This window comes from Bombina bombina, chromosome 2 (genome assembly GCF_027579735.1).
Source record: "Bombina bombina isolate aBomBom1 chromosome 2, aBomBom1.pri, whole genome shotgun sequence".
NCBI lineage: Eukaryota > Metazoa > Chordata > Amphibia > Anura > Bombinatoridae > Bombina > Bombina bombina.
Window position 1 is genome coordinate 473,764,234 of NC_069500.1, and position 22,252 is coordinate 473,786,485.

The window sequence follows — 22,252 nt, forward strand, 5'->3', positions numbered from 1 at the left end:
AGAGGAACTCTACTGCCAGCAATAAAATGAATGTGAATTAGTTTTATGAATTAAGAAATGAAACTCTGTACTGACTTAAATATAAAAGATGAACTTTGTGATACAATAACTAATCTTGCGTGAAAACTTCCTTTGCAAATTTACTAAAAAAATTGATTTGTACCTCATAGATTCAGGATGTTTCTCATTGCAACAAACTGACTCTGACTGTGACAATTCTGTATTCCAAGTTTTTAGAATAGTGCAAACCTCTCCCATCGTGGTTACTATTCTGTGTTCTGAAACGTCAAATTTGTATACCTACTTCCTTATGGTCTGAGCTGCCCATGCTCTCCTCTTCGCTGCTTTGCGGGCCAGGACTCCACGCCAGCACGATTCCAACTTGATAGCTGAAAGAACATGTGTCATATAAATAGTTAATTAAATATGCTTTAAAAAGTAAGCATTATGCCTCTGTTAATAGAAACCTGACCTGGCAGGAAAGGAAGTAAAGGGGAGTAAAGTTACATATTTTCTGGTATCCAATTTAAAGACCATGAGGCCCATTTATCAAGCTCCGAATGGAGCTTTAGGGCCCGTGTTTCTGACGAGTCTTCAGACTCACTAGAAACAGCAGTTATGAAGCAGCGGTCTAAAGACCACTGCTCCATAACCCTGTCCACCTGCTCTGAGGCGGACAGGAATCGCCACAATTCAACCCAATCGAGTACAATCGGGTTGATTGACACCTCCCTGATTGGCCGCGAGTCTGCAGGGGGCGGTGTTGCACCAGCAGCTCTTGTGAGCTACTGGTGCAATGCTGAATACGGAGAGCATAATGCTCTCCGCATTCAGTGATATCTGTCGGACCAGGTCCGACAGACATTTCATAAATAGGCCTCTATGTTTTGAAAATTTTAAAAATATTAACCAACTAATAATTATACTGAATAAAATTATAAATTAGTGGTACAAACCTTATTGTCTATAGTATTGGATCTGCGAGTGTGACCACTGAAAAAAGTTCTACAATATGTTCAATTTCTTTCGGAAGAGCCAAGATGCAAAGAAAATCACAGTCCCTGAAACCGAAGATGGTGGTTTTGTTTTACTCGGACAGACCTCTAATGAACAAAGAATAGGAAGGCCTCCCTTTCCTGTGTCTGATTTTACCTATAAGCCACCTTTCCAGGTACCTCAAGAGACTACACATCATTTAAATAGAGATGGGTCTGAAAACAATAAACTCATCAGCCAAACATCTGAAGGAAATGCAGTAATGGCAGAAGTCCTCAATGACATCCCTTTCACCTTAGCCCCTCATGTCCAGGAGATGCAGAACATTTGTAAAGAGATGCCTGAAAGAGTTCCATTATATAATATGGAAGAGAACTTCGCAAGATTTCACTATGACTTCCCCTTGGAGAATTCTGTCCTTTGTAGTCTTTAACTTTTTACATTTAATTAAACGTGTATTTCTCACATATGCACTTTAAGAGGTATTAAATTAGCAAGCTTATGGGATATTATCATAAAGACAATACCAAGACACATTTTAGAAGACTACTAATGTATGTTTCAGATTGTTATCAGACAAGCATTTTAATTCAGAGATATGTTTTCTGTTAAATCCTGCATGCTGAGCTGTGATGATGCAGATCATCCTTTCAAGCAGACTGTAAGTCTCCAGGATCTAAATAGTAATGTTTGCATTCCAAGCTGTGATATCACCACATTTAGGGGTAAACAGAAAGCTCAGCTCTCTGGGCTCCAGATCACTTCAGGGGTTTGGACATTGCCTAATGCAGTTTAAAATAAACACATGCAGCTATCCACTAAATACCCAATACAACATGATATCCAGGGAACATAGTTGTTTAGAATTGTTTTATTTGGATAGAAAATAGCAGTTTCTTCTTATTATGTGTGCTTTGTCAATAATTTAATTTTCAGATCGTGCTTTTGAAATTATATTTAACTATTTAAAACTATTGTACAGCATATTTAAGCAAAACCCACTGTCAGTGTTTAATATATAAACACAAGTTCACTAACACAAACTGTCAGCAGATCCTAAGTATTTCTCCATGTCATAGTAGTATATCTGCATGTTTGATTTAGGTAATGTATATAGTCTTGGACTCTTAATGAACTATTTATAAATGATTTCCGTCATTGGACTGATGTTTGCACCTCTACAGGAGGACATTTCAAATGAGGGCAGAGCAGTAGTGCTCTGTGTGCCGGCCCTTTCATAACCTGAAATGCTTTCACCTTTTCAGACAAACCAGGTCTGCCTCTGCCTTATCCTCATCTCTTTATTTCGGTGACCAGTGTTTAGGGACAACTCCTTGAAACATTTTTGTCATTGGCCACCTCAGTTCCAAGTATTTGCAGTAAAGTAGTTCATAGTTTATAGAAAAGTTACATGCAGTAGTGATTTAAAATACAATGTATGGGATAAGTGCAGGGAGTGGTATTTGTGACAACAGCCGTTTCAATGGTACCTTTTTTCATGGGAAATACATTTCTTGAATTTGTTTGTTTGCTGTTTTGTTTACAAATATATATTTTTATTATTAATGTGGTGAAAATATAATTGCAGATGTATTGATCTATAGAGTACATCGCTTGCGTTTGGGGTTTTATGTTACAGCCATTAATCAATACACAAATAGCATAGGAAGGATTTTAGTTTACTTTGTCATTTCACTTTCAATTGCATTATATACCATTAGAAAGATCTCCACTAATAAAATAAGTGGTATTATCTGGACTTGTGAAAAAAAATAAAAATGTTTTAAATTAGTTTGAGGCATTGAAAATACCCTAAAAGGGTATGTCACTTGTCATTGGCTAATCTAATATGTCCAGCAAGGTTCCAGTAGTGTCTTGCTGTTCTAAAGTATGTGTTTAAACCTTTTGCAGGGGTCACACACATAGCCATATGCAGTCAACACATTTTATGCTTGTTTTTTAATATTTTGCACTTTTATGTTGCTTTAAGGTTAGAATTCTATGTGCAACTCATTTAGGGCCAGATTACAAGTGGAGCACTAAATATCGCTTTCGCAAAAGCGATGTTAGCACTTTACTGAGTAATACCAGCGCACACCAATGTGCGCTGGTATTACAAGTTGATCGCAATGCGAACGTGAGCTTGCGTTCGCATTTCTAGGAAGTATATATTCACATACATATATATATTTACTGGGAATACACAGTTCTCATAGACCGCAATGTAAAGTCACCCCCACACCCACCATCTTTTAGCCCTAAAACTGCTTTGTGCAGTTGTTTTTTTTTGTTTTTTTTTTCAAATCAAGCTTTATTGATCAAATATAAATAACATTAACAGAAAATGAAGTTACATCTGGCAATATGTTTTCCTTTTTTTGTTTAAGTTGGTTAGACTTATTTGCATCAAAGTCCATGGCTGTTCATTGCCAGCATGTCTCCAAAGAGCTTGAAATTTTAAAAGTCATTTTTTTCCAATAAAGGTGCAATACAATGATAAGAATAATTCTTGGTTCCTCAAAGTCCATTGATGTTATTATTGTATTTAATTTATCTTTCAAAGAAAGAGTTGTGCAGCTATAGGAAAGCGAGGAAAGAAGCTAGAAAAGGGGTAAAGGAGGGGAGAAAGGAAGGGGGAGGAAGAGAAGGGGGAGGGGAAAGGAGAGAAGAGAGAAAAAAAGAAGAAGAAGGTGGTCAAACAATCAGTAACTTCTTATGGCAGGGCTTAGACTTAGAGAGTCTTGTGCTTGGGTGCTGCAAGTCTCCTCAGTTAGATCGGAGTTCCCTTCCATTGTGCTTGCATCATTTCATAGATCTCCATTTGGTTTGTTTTAAGGTAGTGCAATTTTTCTAGGGTAAGCAAATCAGTCACCGAGGTGCGCCACTCCTAGATCGTGGGGATCTCGGCTGATTTCCATTTTTTGGGTATCAGTCGTTTTGCTCCTGTAAGCATTATTAGTAAGAGGGATTGGATATGTGTGCTTTTGATTTTAGGGAGTTTTAAGAAAAGGAGTGCCTCCGGCGAGACAGGAACCTCTATTTGCAAGATATCAGACATTAGCCTGAATATGGCCGCCCAGAAACCATCCAGGTTTGGGCAGGACCACCATATATGTAGAGGTGTCCCCACTCCGCCGCAGCCCCTCCAACACAAGGGGCTAGTCGTTGGGTATAGACAATGCAATTTTTTTGGCGTGAGATACCATCTGCACTGGAGTTTCAATTGGATCTCCTGTACTGTAGCTGAGATAGAAGAGCGTTTAACCAGTCGGAATGCTCTGAGCCATTCCTCCTGTTCATAGTCTTTGTTAAGTTCTTTGTGCCAGGTCAGTGTGTATGTGGGGAGAGGAAGGTCCGGGGGGACCGTGATTAGCTTGTAAATAAGGGAAATCAGTCATTTTTGAGGGGCACTGGAGATGCAGAGTCGTTCAAAGGGGGTTAGGTCTCTTGCTAGCTGTTCTTTATGCTTGTAGTGTGTGACATAGTGCAAGAGTTGGTTATATCTCAGCCAGGAGGAGAAGATGTGGTTGTTTATCTCTGACATTTGGTGCTGCAGTTTAAACTTCCCATTTTCTATCATGTTATATAAGCATCCCTCTCTAAGGGGGTATGACAAGTGTTGTCTTTTCCCTAGTGTATAGTAAGGTAGGAGTGGATTTTCGAATATCGGGAGTAGGGGAGAAAACTTTGAAGTGATGTGTACGCTAGTAGAGACTATCTTGTCCCATTCCGTAAAGATCTCCTTTAGGATAGGATACTTGTGCAATATTTTGGGGCGATGTGTTGCTGGTGTCCACGCCAATGTGCCCACATTATTGAGTCCTAAGATCTTACTGTCTATTTTAACCCAAGTTTTGTTATCCTCGTTTTTGGACCATTCTACTATGTGTTGTAGTATGATAGCTCTGTTATACCCCTTCAAATCAGGGAAACCCAACCCCCCTCTATCCCTGGGGAGATACATGGTTTTTCGTGGTATACGGGGCTTCACACCCGACCACACAAATTGCTCCAGTGCGCCCTGCAGGTGAGCTAGGTAGTCTCCCGGCAGTGGTGTAATCACTGCCTGCATAATATACAAGATCCGTGGCAGGATATTCATCTTAATGATTCCTATTTTGCCAAGCCAAGATAACGGTTTATTCTTCCATGATGAAAGATCTCTAATTATCTCTTCTTTTAATTTTAGATAGTTGACTTTAAACAGATCTTGGTATTTATATGGGATATGTATGCCCAGATAGCGCAGGCTTGTTGTAGAGATCGGGACATTATATTTTGTTCGGAGCATGTCCACCTGCTCCATCGGGGCAGTAATATTCAATAGCTCAGATTTTCCCAAATTGAGGTGAAAGTTTGAGACTGTACCATATAAGTCCAGTTCCCTAAGGAGCTCTGGAACTGAGGTGTCTATGCTCGTGAGGGTATATAGAACGTCATCGGCCTAAAGTGCCTGCTTGTGCTCTATATCACCCACCCTGATGCCCTTGATCTTGTCATTGTGCCTAATTTTGTGTGCCAGGGCCTCTATGGATAGGGCAAAGAGGAGCGGGGACAAGGGACACCCCTGCCTCGTTCCGTTTGTTATATGGAATTAATTTGATAGTGAACCGTTCACCCTCACGCGTGCGCAAGGGGATGAGTATAGGGCAAACACCATGTTCAAGAAAGGCTCCCCAAAATTCATTGATTCCATCACTCGATGCAGAAAAGGCCAGCCGACCCGATCGAAGGCCTTCTCCGCATCGGTGGAGAAGAGGGCCATGGGTACACCCTCGACTCTCGCAAAGTTGACCAGTTGTAGTACCTTGGTGGTGTTATCACGCGCCTCTCTGCCTGGTATAAATCCGACCTGGTCTGGGGAAACTAAATTTGGGAGGTAGTTATTTAATCGATTTGCTAGGATTTTGGCCAATATCTTTACATCGGTGTTTAGTAGGGAAATGGGTCTAAAGTTTGCTGGGGAGGTGGGTTCCTTGTCTGGCTTGGGGATAATCGTGATGTGTGCCTCTAACATAGCTTCCGACAGCTTAGGGTCGTCTCTCAGATCATTAAATAGTTGTAATATGTGTGGGGCTAGCACCGGGAGAAATTTCTTATAATACCTAGGAGTGAGGCCATCTGGGCCTGGGCATTTCCCCTTAGGAAGGTCTTTGATCGCCTTAGTCAGTTCGTCCAGTGTTATATGGGCATTTAATTTGTTTGCCTCAGGGTCGGACAATCGGGGCAAATGTAAGTCAGATAGATATTCCCCTATTTGGTTCTCAGTTTGGGTGTGCAGTTCCTCAGTTGTATGTGCAGTGTTTGCTGCCTTTGTCAGGTTATATAGTTTACTATAATATGTGTGGAAGGACTCCGCTATCTGCTTAGTGCTCTTTATCTTAGTGCCGTCCTTGGAAGTCAGGGAGTGTATGTACATTTTCAGTTGTGTCCTACAAATTGATCTAGCAAGCAGTTTGCCAGGTTTATTGCCCCCTTCATGATATCTTTGTTTGGTCTTAAGCAAGCGTGTGTGGAGAGCTGCTAATAGGTGGAGAGCTGCTAATAGTTCTTTTCTAGCCTCTATAAGAAGGTTTTTTGTAGTCTTGGATGTCATTTCCCACTTGTGTGCAGCTTCTAGTTTAACTACCCTTTGCAGAAGATTTGTGTGTTTATCCCTATATTGCCTGGTTAATCTGGCCTTATGTTTGAGAAATTCCCCGCGAACCACACATTTGTGTGCTTCCCATGTGGTTAACAGTGATGTACCCGATGGGTCATTCAGGGAAAAATATTCCGTCAAGGATTTACAAATGTTGTCAGCTACCAAGGGGGTTTCGAGCATGGAGTCATCTAGTCTCCATATGTACGCTGTCGTTGGGATGTCAGGCCACTCTATGTTGCAGGTTACCGGCGCATGGTCTGACCAAGTGATGGAACCTATGTTTGCATTAACTACCATGTCCAGTCCTGTCGAGTCCGTAAAGAAGTAGTCTATGTGAGAGTATTTGTTGTGTGGAGCAGAATAGTATGTGTAGTCACGTTGCATTGGGTGTAATGTCCTCCATACATCATGGAGTTGTACATCAGCAAGGGAGTTCTTTATGGCTTTGACTGTCTTATTGGGAACGTTGGACACCCCGTTGGAAGTGTCAAGCTGCGAGTCTATAGGGAGATTTAAGTCTCCGGCCATAAATATGGGCCCTTTTGAGTGGTCAAGTAATGTTTTGAGCGCTTTTTTAACAAATTGTTGTTGAACCACATTTGGGGCGTATATACACACAAGGGTGATTGGGTGGTCATAAAGTGTGCCCTTTACCAGTAGGTATCGTCCGTCCGTGTCTCTTTCAACTTGTGTTAGATGGAAAGGTACTGTTTTATGTATCAAAATACCCCCCTCCTTTTTTTTCTGTTCCTGATGAAAAGTATGTGGTGGTGTATGTGCTGTCAGACCATTTTGGCTCCCTATTCCTGCGGAAGTGTGTCTCTTGTATGAAGAGTATTTGACTGTTTAAGCGCTGTAGGTCTTTTAAAGCTATTGATCGCTTACCGGGGCTATTTAGACCCTTTACGTTTATAGACGTCATTGTGAGGCAGTGAGATCGGAATCTACTTGTTTTACTAGCCATTCTGCAGAGAGGAGGAGTTATCCAAACACACAAAAAAAAAAGGGGAGTGGGGGGGGGGGGGTAAGAAGGGGATGAGGTTAGGAGGGAGAAGAGAGTAGTTGAGCGTTTAAGAGAGAGGTATTAAGAAAGAGGGAGAGCTGAAAAGTAGGGGAGAAGAGGTAACCAAGATGAGATGCTTTATTTGGCTGCCCGACACCAGAGGCAGAGAAATCACGAAAATTTGAGTAGACACTCAGTTAACCCCCACCAAGAGAGGAGTGGGTGCACTGAATATCAAAAAGATAGCCAAGCAATTCACACAGTAAAATTGGTGTCTGTCGGGGTTGCAACCCTAGGGCAGATAACTTTCTGAATACATACTAGTGTTCTCGGCGGAGGGAAACCCCTCCGTCAAGTTTTAATAACAATCAACGGCAGTAACAATAATACTAATAATACATGTGGGAGCTCATTGGGTGGTATGACTTGTGAAGCCTGAGTTGGATAAAGGGTGAGGGGTGGGAGGGATAAAAGGGGAGGATGTGGGAGGGGGTGAAGAGGAGAGTGGAGACAGATAGTCTTCCTTCCAGTGATCAGAATATCATTCCCCAATGTAATAACTAAAACTAGATTGTAAAGTAACTTGAGGTCTATAGTAAATGTTTGTAACTCATAAGGGATGGGGAAGTGTGCGTGGCTTTGGTCAACTATACCATGGTGATCTAAGGCTTATAGTTAGAGTAGTGGTATGCGAGGTTTCAACCATTCTACTTCTTGTGGCGGGTATAAATAGTGAGAGCTGTAGATAGGTATGATATTCTCTATTTAGGGTGTATTCGTGAGCACATGAGAGGAGAGTGTGACATTTAGATTAAGAGGGTTTGCAGGAAGTAAATAGGGAAGGAGGTTGTGTTGAGGGGTGGGGGAATGGGGAGAAGGGAAAGGATTGATATGCAGCAGTGCTTCACCTTTTGGATGGGATGTCCCACTGTATACTATAAACTGAGCAAAAGTACTGAACAAAACTTTTCATGAGTGAGCCTGACTGGCAGGCCTAGCATGATAAACATAAATGGGTGTATTTTCAACAATCATCATTATAACAAACTGTAACATTTAGACAGGGTGGAGGACAGTAAGATCTCAAACATATGCGACCCATTGGTAAAAATAGGTAGCGTTAAAGGTAAAAAAAGGATACAATTTTAGTTGTGCTGTCGGAGTCCAGAGGAGTATTATTCAGATAGTTTTTCGTCTGACAGCAGTACTTAGTTTGGGCTTAGCAGAGTGTCATCTTCAGTCAGGCTGGAGTGGGGTTCCCCTGCTATGCTGCATAGTAGAGTCTGAGTTGTCCCCCTTTATTGAGAGCGCTGAGTAAAAGGCTTGTGGGTCCCCTCCAGGTCTATAAACTGCAGATCTGTTGTTGTGCGTAGCTATTAATGAGACCGGAAAACCCCAGTGATACTGCACTTTGTGATCCCTGAGGGTTTGGGTTATATGACCTAATTCTTTTTGCTTCTGTAGTGTTGTTGGCGAAATATCCGAAAACAGCTGAATCTCCTCGCCGGCATGCATTATGACCTGCTTAGCTCTGGCACTCTTGAGAATGTCTTCTTTGTACTTAAAATTAAGGAACCTAATTATTATGTCTCTGGGTGGGCCTTTTGGCGGGGGCCGAGGCCTTAAGGCCCTATGGGCCCTTTCCATAACAATATCAGGAGAATTCGGGGTGCCCTTAATGGTTCGGAAAAGGCTCTGTAGATAGCCCTCGATAGCTGGAGGGTGGATAGATTCAGTAACACCTCTGACCCTTATGTTGTTTCTACGACAACGGTTTTCTAAGTCCTCCAATTTCTCAGATAGGAGCTGCATAGTGGTCTGTTGTTGCTGTAGGTCTCTGCCATTGTTTTGGACTGCGTTGGCTGTTGCTGTATAGTCCTTTTCTATCTTAGTGACCCTGTGGTCTAATGCAAACATGTCTTTTTTAAGGTCCCCGAAGAGACTGTGCATCTCCTGCAGGACACCCTGTATGTCCTCTTTGGATGATAAGTGTTGGAGGTCACTTTTAGTCAGGGGTTGGGTATGCTCATCTATCCGTGCTGCTTGTGCTCTGCTAGGATGGGGGTGTTGGTCTGCATCCATGCTGTTTGCTTGTAGTGTAGGGGTGCTATCCAGCTGCTTAAGATATCTGCTCAGCGGTCTTGCAGCTGCGGTTTTCTCTGTTTTGTGCGATTTTTTATTAGGCAACCCCCTTGGGAAAAGTGTATGTCAGGGTATTAAACTTTGCTTCATATATAATGTCCCCTCTTTTGTGTGTAAGTGTTAGGAGGCACTTGTATATGGCACACTCTATTAGTGTATGGTTCCCCGCAGAAGAAAGTGAGTGTTGAAGCCTTGCTGCTATGCTACACTGCGGGTGTCTATCGGTATGTTATTGCCCCATGTCGAGCGTGAGGCAAGCTGGTCAGTTCAATAGGCGCTGAAGGGTGCGAGTATAGACATAACAGGAGCCCCCAGTGGTGTTGAGCCTGTCAGTGTTTTATTATGTCCTTAATTGTGGGAGACTGACTGTTTTCTTACCGCTGCAGCGCTGCTCCGTTCCGTCTCCTGCGTTTATGTCCGGTTGCTTGATTCCATAGCCACGTGGGCGCTCTTTCTCGGGCAGGGTAGCCGCTCCGCTTCCAAAGTGTTCAAATCACTTCAGGTAAGTTGTATAATTGCGAGCCGCAAGGTATGTTGCTCTTATGAGCTGGAATAAGTGCTCAATTGTTGTGATTACCAGCTTCACAGTACCTTGTTGCTTCTAGTTACTGCGGCCTCCTTAGCTTCCGGTTTCCCCGCTGTTGCGCTTGTGGCTTTGCCTTTCTCCTCACCGTCTCCTAGGCCACTTATTGCGGAGCTTTGTTGGGTTTTTTAATGCCAGACCACTAACAAGGGTATACGGTTAGTTGAAATGCTAAGGAAAGTTCATCTTATGCCGTATTTTATATCGTTATCTGCCCTTGGGATTAGGAGCTCAGTTAGAACCCAGCCATCCGCCTGCGTGGCCAAACTCCGCCCCCGCAGTTGTTTTTTATATTTTAAAAAAATGCAACTTTTTTTTTTTAAAAGAAGAAACTATAATACCCTCTATTTGGAGGGCATGTGGGGCACTTTTAGAAAGTTAACCAGAGATCAAGCTTGCGGTAGCAATAACCAGCTACTTGTAATGGCTGGTTATTTATCACGTGCCTGAAAACAGGAAAATTTGCCCGTTTGTGGGCGCGCAATAGATTAGCGCTCCACTTGTAATCTAGCCCAAAATGTGCAATAGCTAGATCTATAATGCTATATCTAATAATTGGTGTTGATTGTGGATAAGGGATTTTATGTTTTCGTTACATTCACAGAATTAAATTGGGGGTAGGTCTTTATTGACTGAAAACAAACTCATTTTATAACAGGAACCCAGAAATATCAAAATGTAACTGGTGTTTTTCTTTCATACAGGTGGGTGAGAGTCCACGATCTATTACTCTTGGGAATTACTCTTCTCTACCGCTAGGAGGAGGCAAAGATCCTCAAACCCCAAGAGCTCTATAAAACCCCTCCCACCTGACACATACCTTAGTCTTTACTTGTCCTCTGCTGGAGGTGGTTGAAAAGTGAAGATGTGCATTTGATTCTTCAGAGAGAGGGGTTTTCAGTCTATATTGAGGCCTGGTTTCCCCTCAGAGTACAGTGCTTGTCAGAGGGATGTTTTTGGGTTATAGGTTGTGATTTATTTTTTTTACCTCATGGATTTTTTGTTATAAACCATCGATAATTAGTCGCAGGGCTTGTCTTTTGCCTCCCTTTATGAATCTACAATATACTCCTATTCCATAACCTCTGCTGATATGTTTCAGTACTGGTTTGGCTGTCTGCTGCTTGTATGCTAGTGGACGAGTGTCTATTGGTAAGTATCTTTTTATTAACATTTAGACACTCGTATAGCTATGTTTTCGGCACATTTACAGTTATTTATATATTTGCTAATATATATGGCCTTGGGACAGATCCTTTTCACTATCCCCTTGCTGTTTTGCGTGTGTCTGCTTTTTTGGCATGCTTAGTTTGTTTTTTTCATGTGTCTGCCTCTTGGTTATGCACGTTGGGGTTGTGCACGTCGGGTTAATGCTTGTTGGGTTAACGCACGTCCCTTTAGTCTTTCTATAGCTTACTCGCACATCGGGTAAGCGAACGTTCACACGGTTATGCGCGAATCGGGTTTTGGCTCTCAAAATCCCATTTTTAGTTGTCAGTTTTTTCATGCACACTAAGGAGCATTATCTGTCCTTGGATTCAATTTTAATTTATCCTGCTTTGTTTTGCAGTTCGGCTTGTGAAAAGCCTCTTAGGAGGTGGTAAGTGCTTTTTAAGGGGTTTTTATTGTTTATTGCATTGTTTTGCCATATGCTATAATGGAGCATCTGGATTCTGCCCCTAAATCTACCCAAGAAACTGAGTCCCCTGAACACCTTTCTACCATTATTAGGTGTGCTTATTGTAAGAGAGCTGAAGTGACTTCTCCAGCTCATTTATGTGGCTCACGTTTAGATTTGTTAATGCAATCAGACCAATCTAATGCTGTTTCTCTGGGTACTAAATCACTTACTGTTTGTTCATTACAGTATAATGCTGATGTAGTGTCTCCTACCGTGAAATTTTTTATCAAGGCTGCAGTTTCTAAGGCGTTGGCTGCTCTCCTTCAAACAAGTGTAAAAGGTCAGTTCAGATTTTACCTTCTACAAGTGCTATGTGCTCTGAGACCAGGGATACTGTTTTTTCTTCAGATGGTGAAGTTTCCTCTGGGTATGAGGACTCCTCATCTGATGTTCAACCTGATATATCCTCTTTTTTGTTTAAAGTTGAAAATATTTGTTACTTAAGGGGTTAAAGATCCTACAGTTTCTAAAGATAAGCCTTGTAATTGTTTAAATACAGTTTTTTAAGACTGCTGTTAATCTACCTGAGGTTTTCCCTGTACCTGATGCAGTCTCACTTGTTTCTTTCAGTGGAAGTCCTAGGTCTCATGATTGCAGCCTCAGATGCAATTCCATTTGCTCAAATTCACGTGAGGCCTCTTCAGCTTTGTATGCTGCGTTAAAGGTGCAGGGATTATACTCGGCTGTCTCAAAGGATATTTTTTGGTCCCAGTACAAGTCAGTCTGTAACTTGGTGGCAGGATCATCAGTTCATTATTCAGGGGGCTTCTTTTGCTCATTTTATCTGGACTATGATCACTACAGATGCAAGTCTATTAGGTTGGGAAGCTGTTTGGGGTCTCTGACAGCACAGGGAGTTTGGGATCCTCAGGAGGCAAGTATACCAATCAAAGTTCTAAAACTTTGTGAAATTTTCAGAGCCCTTCAAGCTTGGCTTCTGTTGAAAAAGGAAGTCTCATCTTTGTTTCCAGACAGACAATGTCACAACAGTAGCTTATGTCAAACCATTAGGGGAGAACTCGCAGTTCCCTGGCAATGATGGAGGTATCTCGGATTCTCTCATGGGCAGAAACCAATTCTTGTCTAGTCTCTGCAATTCATATTCCAGGAGTGATCAATTGGGAGGCAGACTTTCTCAGTCGCCAATCTCTACATCCAGGGGAATGGCCTCTTCATCATTATGTGTTCAATCAGATTGTGGATCTTTGGGGTCTCCAAGAGATAGATCTGATGGCTTCTCTTTTGAACAACAAACTTCCTAGGTATTTTGCGAGGTCTAGAGTTCCTCAGGCACAATTAGTGGATGCTCTAGTAGTTCTGTGGTCTTTTCAGCCTGCTTATCTGTTTCTACCTCTGGTTCTTCTTCACATAGTAATTTCCAAGATAAGGCTAGAAAAGTTGTCTGTGATTTGGTATGCAGATCTGGTTCAGATGTCCAGTTCCCCTCTTTGGCCTCTTCCTCTGCGATCAGACCTTCTGTCCCAAGGTCTGTTTTTTTTTTATTTGGATCTCAAGTCTCTAAACTTGATGGCATGGAAATTGAACACTTAAACATAGGGGTTTCTCTGTTTCTGTGATTAAAACCTTGATTCAGGGTTGTAGGTAGATCTATCACAAGGTCTAGAAGGCCTTTATTTATTTTCCTGGTGTATAGATCATGGTTTTTCTTGGCATTTTTTTTAAATTCCTAGGATTCTGCCGTTTTTGCAGGATGGTCTAGATTAGCTCCTATCTGCCAGTACTCTAAAGGGGCAGATTACTGCTCTTTTAGTCTTGTTCCACAGAAAGATTTCTAATCTTCTTGATATTTATAATTTTGTTCAGGCTCTGGTTCGTATTAAGCTTATTTATTCTCCATGGAATCTTAACCTGGTGTTAAGGGTTTTGCATGCTCTTTCTTTTGAACCTATGCATACATTGGACATTAAACTACTTCCTTGGAAAGTGTTATTTCTTGTGTCTACTTCTTCTGCTAGAAGAGGTTCTGAGTTATCTGCTCTTTCTTGTGAACCTCCTTATCTGATTTTTCATCAGGATAAGACTGTTTTATGGATTTCATTAATTTATTTGCCTACGGTTGTTTTTGTTCAGACAATATTGCAGACAGATTGTTGTTCCCTCTTTGTGTCCTAATCCTAAGAATGCTTCCGAAAGATCTTTGCATTCTTTGGATGTTATTATGGCATGGAAATATTACATTGATGCTACTAAGGACTTTAGACAAACTTCCAGTTTGTTCATTCTTATTTCTATCCCTAGGAAGTGTCAGAAATCTTCTGCTGTTTCTTTGGCCTATTGGTTGAAACTTTTGATTCACAAAGCTTATTTGGTGTCAGGTCAACCACCACCACAGCAAATTACTGCCCATTCCACTAGGTCAGTTGCCACTTCTTTGGCATTCAAGAATGAGGGTTCAGTTGATCAGATTTGTAAGGAAGCTACTTGGTCTTCTTTGCATACTTTTATTAAATTCTAAAATGTTGATGTTTTTGCTTCTTCTGAAGCAGCCTTTGGTAGAAAGGTTTTCAGGCAGTTGTATCAGTTTGATGTATTTTGTCTGTTTGATTTGTTTTAAGTGCATTTAAAAAAAAAATATTGGGATTGTGGATTTAGTATCTCAGTAAAAAAAGATATTTTTAAATCCTCCCTTTATGTTATTACTCGTGGACTCCACAGCTTGGGTATTAGTTCCCAAGAGTAAAGGATTGTGAACTGTCACCACCTATATGAAAGAAAACATAATTTATGCTTATCTGATAAATTCATTTCTTTCATGGTGGTGAGAGTTTACCAGACCCCACCCTTCTGTTTTTTGGGGGGTTCGTCTTTTCTTTAGCACATCTTTTCTCCCTGCTCCTTTTATGGCTCTTATTCCATTTTCTTACCTCACTTGCTTGGCTATATGTTAGACTGGGGTATGTGTGAGGTGGGAGGGGTTTTATAGAGCTCCATGGGTTTGGGGATCTTTGCTTCCTCCTAGTGGTACAGAAGAGTAATTCTCAAGAGTAATGGATCATGGATTCTCACCACCATGAAAGAAATGAATTTATCAGGTAAGCATAATTTTTTTTTTTAATAATTCATTGGTTTAACTGAATAATTGGGAAAGCTTTGAAACAAAACAAATAAGCCATAAAAATATCAAAACTGCTTTCCCATATTTGCCAGGTATTTGTAAAATACAAAATATGCATCTAAGTCTATCTGTTACTGTCAACAACTTCTATTAATAATGTAGGAAATATATGTTTAATATTGGATTCTATTTTATAAATTATTATATTTCTTAGTCAACCTTTATCAATTTTGTGAAAGAAACATGCAAAGCAGTAAGTTGAGTTAGAGAATTTTATTCAGAGGGGGCAAGCAGGAGTCAATAACCAGGAGACAAAGGGGCATTGTGCTCCATATTGTTGTTATCATACATATGAAAGAGCAGCATACATACATACACATATATATATATATATATATATATATATATATATTCATACACACACACATAAACACCTTTGAGCCCTTCCTAGTCCTACCCTTTGTCATATACAGTATCCCTATAAATACAATTTTAAACCCTTTTTGCCAATAAACATTTATTTGACATGTAATACATATATATATATACACACACGTCTGAAGACCCCAAAACTTTGCTTTGTCTATGTAGTAAAAATGTTTAACCCCTTATCGACCAGCGCTGTACCCTGTATGACGCTGCTGTCCTGGGCCTCTCTCTGCTGCAATCTCGCTAACGGTAGCTAGATTGCGCTATTTCTGCAGTGCAGAAAATAGAGTTGCAGATTTACACTCTGTGTCCCTCTCTGCATAGGGTAGTGGTGGTGCCGATCATTGGTGGTGTGGGAGGGTTAGGAGGGAGGCGGGTGGGTGGCCCATCGCTGGAGGGGGGCGGGAACATGTGGGACCGCTACACTTCAGAAAATAATCAATGCAGAGAGCGGCAGAGAGGGGGAAGGAGGAAGGGGAAAAAGGGAGAGGTGGGTCCTAGAGTGGTGGGGGTAATAGAGGGTAGGGGAAGTAGTCTTGGAGGGGGAGGTGTGGGGTATTATTTATTAAAAAATATAGAAAAATGGTACTGGCAGACAACTGCCAGTACCTAAGATGGCGGTAATAAGTTAGAGGGGGGAGGGTTAGAGAGCTTTTTGGGAGGGATCAGGGAGATGGGAAGGTAAGGGGGTAATCATACAATGAAGAAATTAATAATAATAATAAAAAAAAAACAAAAAACTGAATACTGGCAGACTGTCTGCCAGTACCTAAGATGGGGTGACCACTGGGGGGGTGAGGGAGGGAAGAGAGCTGTTTGGGAGGGATCAGGGGGTGGGAAGTGTCAGATGGGAAAGTAATCTCTAAACTAAAGCTAAAATTTACCTTACAAGCTACCTGATTAACCCCTTATCTGCTGGGAATAATAAAAGTGTTGTGTGCAGCTGCAATGAGCGGCCTTCAAATTACCAAAAAGCAATGGCAAAGCCAAATATGTCTGCTATTTCCGAACAAAGGGGATCCCAGAGAAGTTTTTACAACCATTTGTGCCATGATTGCACAAGCTGTTTGTAAATAATTTCAGTAAGAAACCTAAAGTTTGTGAAAAGGTTAAGGATTTTTTTTATTTGATTGCATTTGGCGGTGAAATGGTGGCATGAAATATACCAAAATGGGCCTGGATCAATAATTTGGATTGTCTACTAAAAAAAATATAGTTTTGATAGGTAAATAAAAAATAAAAACAGGGCTCTATTTCTATTTAAATGGAGTGATGGCAAAAATGCTAAAAATGTTCCCTTTTGGGGAAGCTTTAGTCTGAAATGCCAGGTTCTTAAGTGGTTAAATTTCCCGGTGACCTCTTCTCTGCGGAACTTATGTATTATAATTAGTTAAAATGCACCCCGGGTGGCTGTTTTCTTAAAAGTGAGTTTGGTGGTCCATGGACCATTGTGTATGTGTGTGTGTGTATATATATATATATATATATATATATATATATATATATATATATATATATGTGTATATATATATATATATATATATATATACATATCTGGTTTTGGAATCCAAGCACTCACTGTACGTTGAATTGCCTGGGTGCACTCTATGGTAGATAGGTAGAAACTTTTCATGTAGAGAAGAGGCACACACAGGACTTAATTAGCATAAATGTTATTGATTCATAATTTCAATAATGAATCAATAAAATTTATGCTAATTAAGACCTGTGTGTGCCTCTTCTCTACATGAAAAGTTGAGAGGATATCCAAAGAGAATTCTAAAGAATGCCTATACTTTTGCGAAAGAAACTGATAGAGAATCCCTCCTCTATCCGAAGGAGAAAGAGAATACAGGTTCCATTAGACTAGTGACTAGGTATAACTGTCACTGGAATGGAATCAAACGTATCATCCGTAACAATTGGAAAATTCTGTTGAATGATGAAAATGTGGCCAAAGAAATTGGGCCTTTTCCATCACTCACGGCAAAAAGAGACCCTAACTTAAGGGATAAACTTGTACAAAGCAAGTTTGTCACTCCACAAACTAATTGGCTATCTAGACAAAAATTAGTGGGAAATTTCCCATGTAAGAAATGTGTGGCGTGCAGATTCATTTTAAAAACTAAAGTTTTCTCGGCTTGCACAGAAAAAGTTTATAAACTTAAATTCTTCTTCAACTGCAATACTGAAGGAGTGGTATATTTGCTAAACTGTGATTGTCCTTCTTTTTATGTAGGAAAAACTAAGAGAATATTAAAGGACAGAATCCTTGAGCACAGGGATGACATAAAGAACAAGGTGAAAAACAGTAGTGTGGCTAGGCATTTTGAGTCCTTCCACAACAGTAGCCCTGACTGCATGAGAGTGCTGGGCATAGATAAAGGGATCACCAATGGTAGAGGGGGGGGATAATGATAAAGTCCTACTACAGAAGGAATGTAGGTGGATTTTCAACCTCTCTACCATTGGCCCCAGAGGTATGAATGAAAGACTGGATATGGCGTGTTTTTTGTAAAGTTGGTAACATAAAATGTTACAGTGATGTTAAGAAAACACTAACTACATGGCCATATATTAATACTTGTGATTCTATAACCTGTGTATTCGTTCTCATAGTTACTAATTGTTGAAAGAGGATGAGTGTTTTGAATATATATTTAAAACTATATATGTTAGAATATTTTCACCTCCCATATGGGCGGAGTTAGTTTGGTTTAAAGGTAGAACCAACACACGCTAGATCATACAGCCCTGAGGAAGCCCCGTCTCTCCTGTGACGTGGGGGTGAAACGCGCGTCGGCATTGGCTGACCGGTTCCACGTGATCTGAGACGCAGCATTGCTGAATGGAACAGAGCGGTATGCCGTGGTGAGCCGCTAGCTTTGAGTGAAGCAAACTTTGGAGCCTGGATCCTTATGCGAGCACTACAATTGGTGCATTGGAGTTCAACAGAACGATTTGGAGAAAGAAAAGTTAAGCGATTCTGGAAAAAGACAAGAAGAGAAGGGCGCCCACAGGTGTAGTTGACAGAGGGACCCGGATGTCCATACCCAGCGTTCTCCTACATCTCTGATAAGTGCCATATATTTACATATTCTTGTTGTAAGATCATGAAGTTACAAGCTCAAGTGGTTGCAGTTGACAGAGGGATTTGTATATTGATTTAACGTCCTCCTGCATATCCGCTTGATTGTTCAGCTGCTAGCTTACTTCTTTGCTCCTGCTTGCTGCATTGCATGTCTCCTTATGTGCCGCTTGACTTTTGCTCATAACTACTTGCTTTGGCTCACTCAATGACTCTATCGCTTTACTTTTTACAGCTTATTTATAGCTCTTACAGAACTCACCACTTGGTCAGTATATGCATATTACTGGAACAGTCATACCAGCAACTTTGGGACTTTGCATATCACCGTTACAGTGGCCACCTACTGTGGCTATTATTGTAGCAATACTTTTGACACATATATCATCTGTTGTTGCATTGCATTATACTGTGTACATATATCTTATATTGCATATATGAGAACACTCGGCTAACACAGTTTACTAAAACTACTGTCTGTGTTTTGTATTGCTGGTTTCTCATATATTCCATATATTATCTTGTGTGGGTTATTAGCTTGTGGTATATGTACTTATTTTGTTGGTTCCTTCATCACTAGCGTTACTCAGTCACTTGGACCGGTCCAATTTTAGTGCAGTACATGTATGCACTTTTTTAACCTTTTAGGTACAGGTTGTTTATGTATTCCTTCTGTTGATTTTTTTGCTGAATCGGCACCCCGGCGAGGTGCGTGAATTAAAAACCTTCTTTCCAAACTGCACTTTGTGTTGCTTTGATTATTTTCTGTAAAAGAGTGCTGAATTCCCAGTCTTTCAAGAGGTTATATCATAAACCTCTTTTCTTCTTCTCATTTTATATAATACTAATTGAATGGGTCTGCACCAGTTTGTTAGATTCCACTTATATAGATATTTTTAAAATAAGTGGGTACCAAGTGTTCTGTTACTTGAGCACTTTAAGCAACAATAAATTAGCAAATTTTCCATTCACAATTTTCCTCTTTTCAATATATATATATATATATATATATATATATATATATATATATATATATATATATATATATATATATATATATATATATACACATATATATATATATATAAATAAATATATATATATGAAATACTTCCTTTTAATAAGATTTTCATGTATTTTGTTATGCAAACTTTCAAGCACTAATAGTTTACATCAGATCCCCGAAAGAATATAATATTTTAGCAATATTTTGTGTTGCACTCAAGAGCAACACTTAAAGGGACAGTGTACACTAAAATTGTTATTGTTTAAAAAGATAGATAATGCCTTTACTACCCATTCCCCCGCTTTGTGCAACCAACATTGTTATATTAATATACTTGATAACATTTAATAAACCTCTAAATTTCTGCCTTTTTCTAAGCCACTAAAGACAGCCTCTTAATCACCAGGAGACTGCTAGTTTATGTGGGCCATATAGATAAAATTGTGCTCACGCCCATGGAGTTATTTAAGAGTCAGCACAACACAGCGCTAATTGGCTAAAATGCAAGTCAATAGATAATAAAAAGTCATGTGATCAGGGGGCTGTCAGATGATTCTTAGATACAACAAGGTAATCACAGTGTTAAAAAGTATATTAATATAAATGTGTTGGTTATGCAAAACTGGAGAATGGTTAGAAAAAGGGATTATCAACCTTTTAAAACAATAAAATGTTATTGTAGACTGTCCCTTTAACTCACCACTTGTAATATAAGCACTAATAGAGCTCCTTGCGCTCTCCATTAAGAGTAAAGTGCATGCTAAAAAATTGTCAGCCTAACGGCTAGATTACGAGTTTTGCGTTATGAGGGGTGCGGTACTAACTTGCAAGTTATTGTCACTGCTCACTTCCCTACAGCGCTGGTTTTACAGGTTTAAAAAAACCAGCGTTAGCAGGCAAGAAGTGAGCGTAAAGCAAAATTGAGGTCCATGCCGCACTCCAATACCAGCGCTGCTGAAAGCTGCGGTGACCTGGTTTTACGTGCTCGTGCACGATTTCCCCATAGACATCAATGGGGAGAGCCGGCTGAAAAAAAGCCTAACACCTGCAAAAAAGCAGCGTAAAGCTCAGTAACGCAGCCCCATTCATACCTAAGGGAAAACAAAATTTATGTTTACACCTAACACCCTAACATGAACCCCCGAGTCTAAACACCCTTAATCTTACACTTATTAACCCCTAATCTGCCGCCCCCGACATCGCCGACACCTACTTTATACTTATTAACCCCTAATCCGCTGCCCCCAACATCGCCGACGCCTACATTACACTTATTAACCCCTAATCTCCAGCCCCCAATGTCGCCGCAACCTACCTACACTTATTAACCCCTAATCTGCTGCCCCCAACATCGCCGCAACTATACTACATTTATTAACCCATAAATCTAACCTTAAATCTAACCCTAAACCTAACACCCACTAACTTTAATGTAATTAAAATAAATCTAAATAAAACCTACTATTAATGGGGGGGGCAGAGCTTGGCCGCTTAGAGAGATGGCCGTATAAGTGCATAGCTCCTAGGCCCACATCTCTTAATCCCAATAAAAATAGCCTCAACAACCCCTTTACACGTATCCCGGAGGAAGGCAAACAAGCTGAAAGACAGGGCAGACCGTGCAAACCTCTTTACATGCTGCCTGCAAGGAGCGATACACTAGAGACCGGAACTTTGCACCAGGCAGTGAGAGAGACAGCGCCATATTAGAAAGCAACACACGCAGACAATATCGACATCGGCAGCAGAGAAGCCGGGTCTGAAGACGCTTAACCGATCGGTAAGTTTATATGCACTGCTGGCCTGGGCACGCAGCAGGAAGAGATTAGCCTGATTTGCACGCACATGCTGTTCTGAACTGCCGGCCACACAGGACACAAAGATCATACTTAGATCGAGCAGTTGGGGGGAAAGCAGGCCAGACAGCTAATAACACCTGACACACAGCTGAAAACTTTACAGGATAAAAATGCAAGATACCCCGCTGCTTACAGAAAAATAGGCCCTTACACAATTTACAGGCAGATACTGCAAATAAGGTATGGGATACCAGTACTTATACTAAGCAACCCTCTGCCATAAAGGGAAACTGCTCCCCCATACCACACATAAAAAGGTCGCTATGCAGCATCAACGCACTGCAGCATATTGCACAGCTGTTGCGCTCCCACAAAGGGAACAGGCAATAACGGACTCAGATCCTAACAAATAAGAGACACTAGAGACAAACGGCAGACATGCCAGTGTCAGGGTGCCAGGAATCAGACTGAGACGAGAAGTGCAAAAATAATCACACCTTTATTAATAGCAAAAAATAATAAAAAGTCCACAAGTCAAATAAAAAGCCAGGAATCAAAACCAGAGCTGGTAGTCAGACGAGCTGAGTCAGGAGCCAAAGCGAATAGTCAGACGAGCCGGAATCAGGAACAAGGAAAACAGCAGAGTCAGGAACAAGCCAGGGATCAGGAACCAGGAAGGACGTCAGGCAGCCAGGTAATACACAAGGAACTCTCACAAACAGGTCTGAGACAACGCAAAGGCAAAGCATACTGAACAGAGGCCCTTTAAATAATAAGTGATGACATCACAATTCTGAGACTGCAT

General features: G+C 40.7%; 2 protein-coding genes across 2 annotated transcripts in view; one reads left to right on the forward strand and one right to left on the reverse strand.

The window, feature by feature from the left end:
* Positions 1-22,252, reverse strand: part of MYO1H (myosin IH) — a 372,029-nt gene that overhangs the window by 84,653 nt on the left and 265,124 nt on the right. Inside the window, 1 exon segment of the mRNA XM_053702119.1 lies at positions 305-389. Within this exon segment, the coding sequence (XP_053558094.1) occupies positions 305-389 (85 nt within the window).
* LOC128649074 (UBAP1-MVB12-associated (UMA)-domain containing protein 1-like) lies at positions 970-1,429 on the forward strand. Its single transcript, XM_053702120.1, has one exon. It carries the CDS (start codon positions 1,013-1,015, stop codon positions 1,427-1,429), a length of 417 nt encoding a protein of 138 aa, XP_053558095.1. The 5' UTR covers positions 970-1,012.

Coding starts and splice junctions, on each gene's coding strand:
- LOC128649074 (XM_053702120.1), top strand. CDS start 1,013: ATGTTCAATTTCTTTCGGAAGAGCCAAGATGCAAAGAAAATCACAGTC.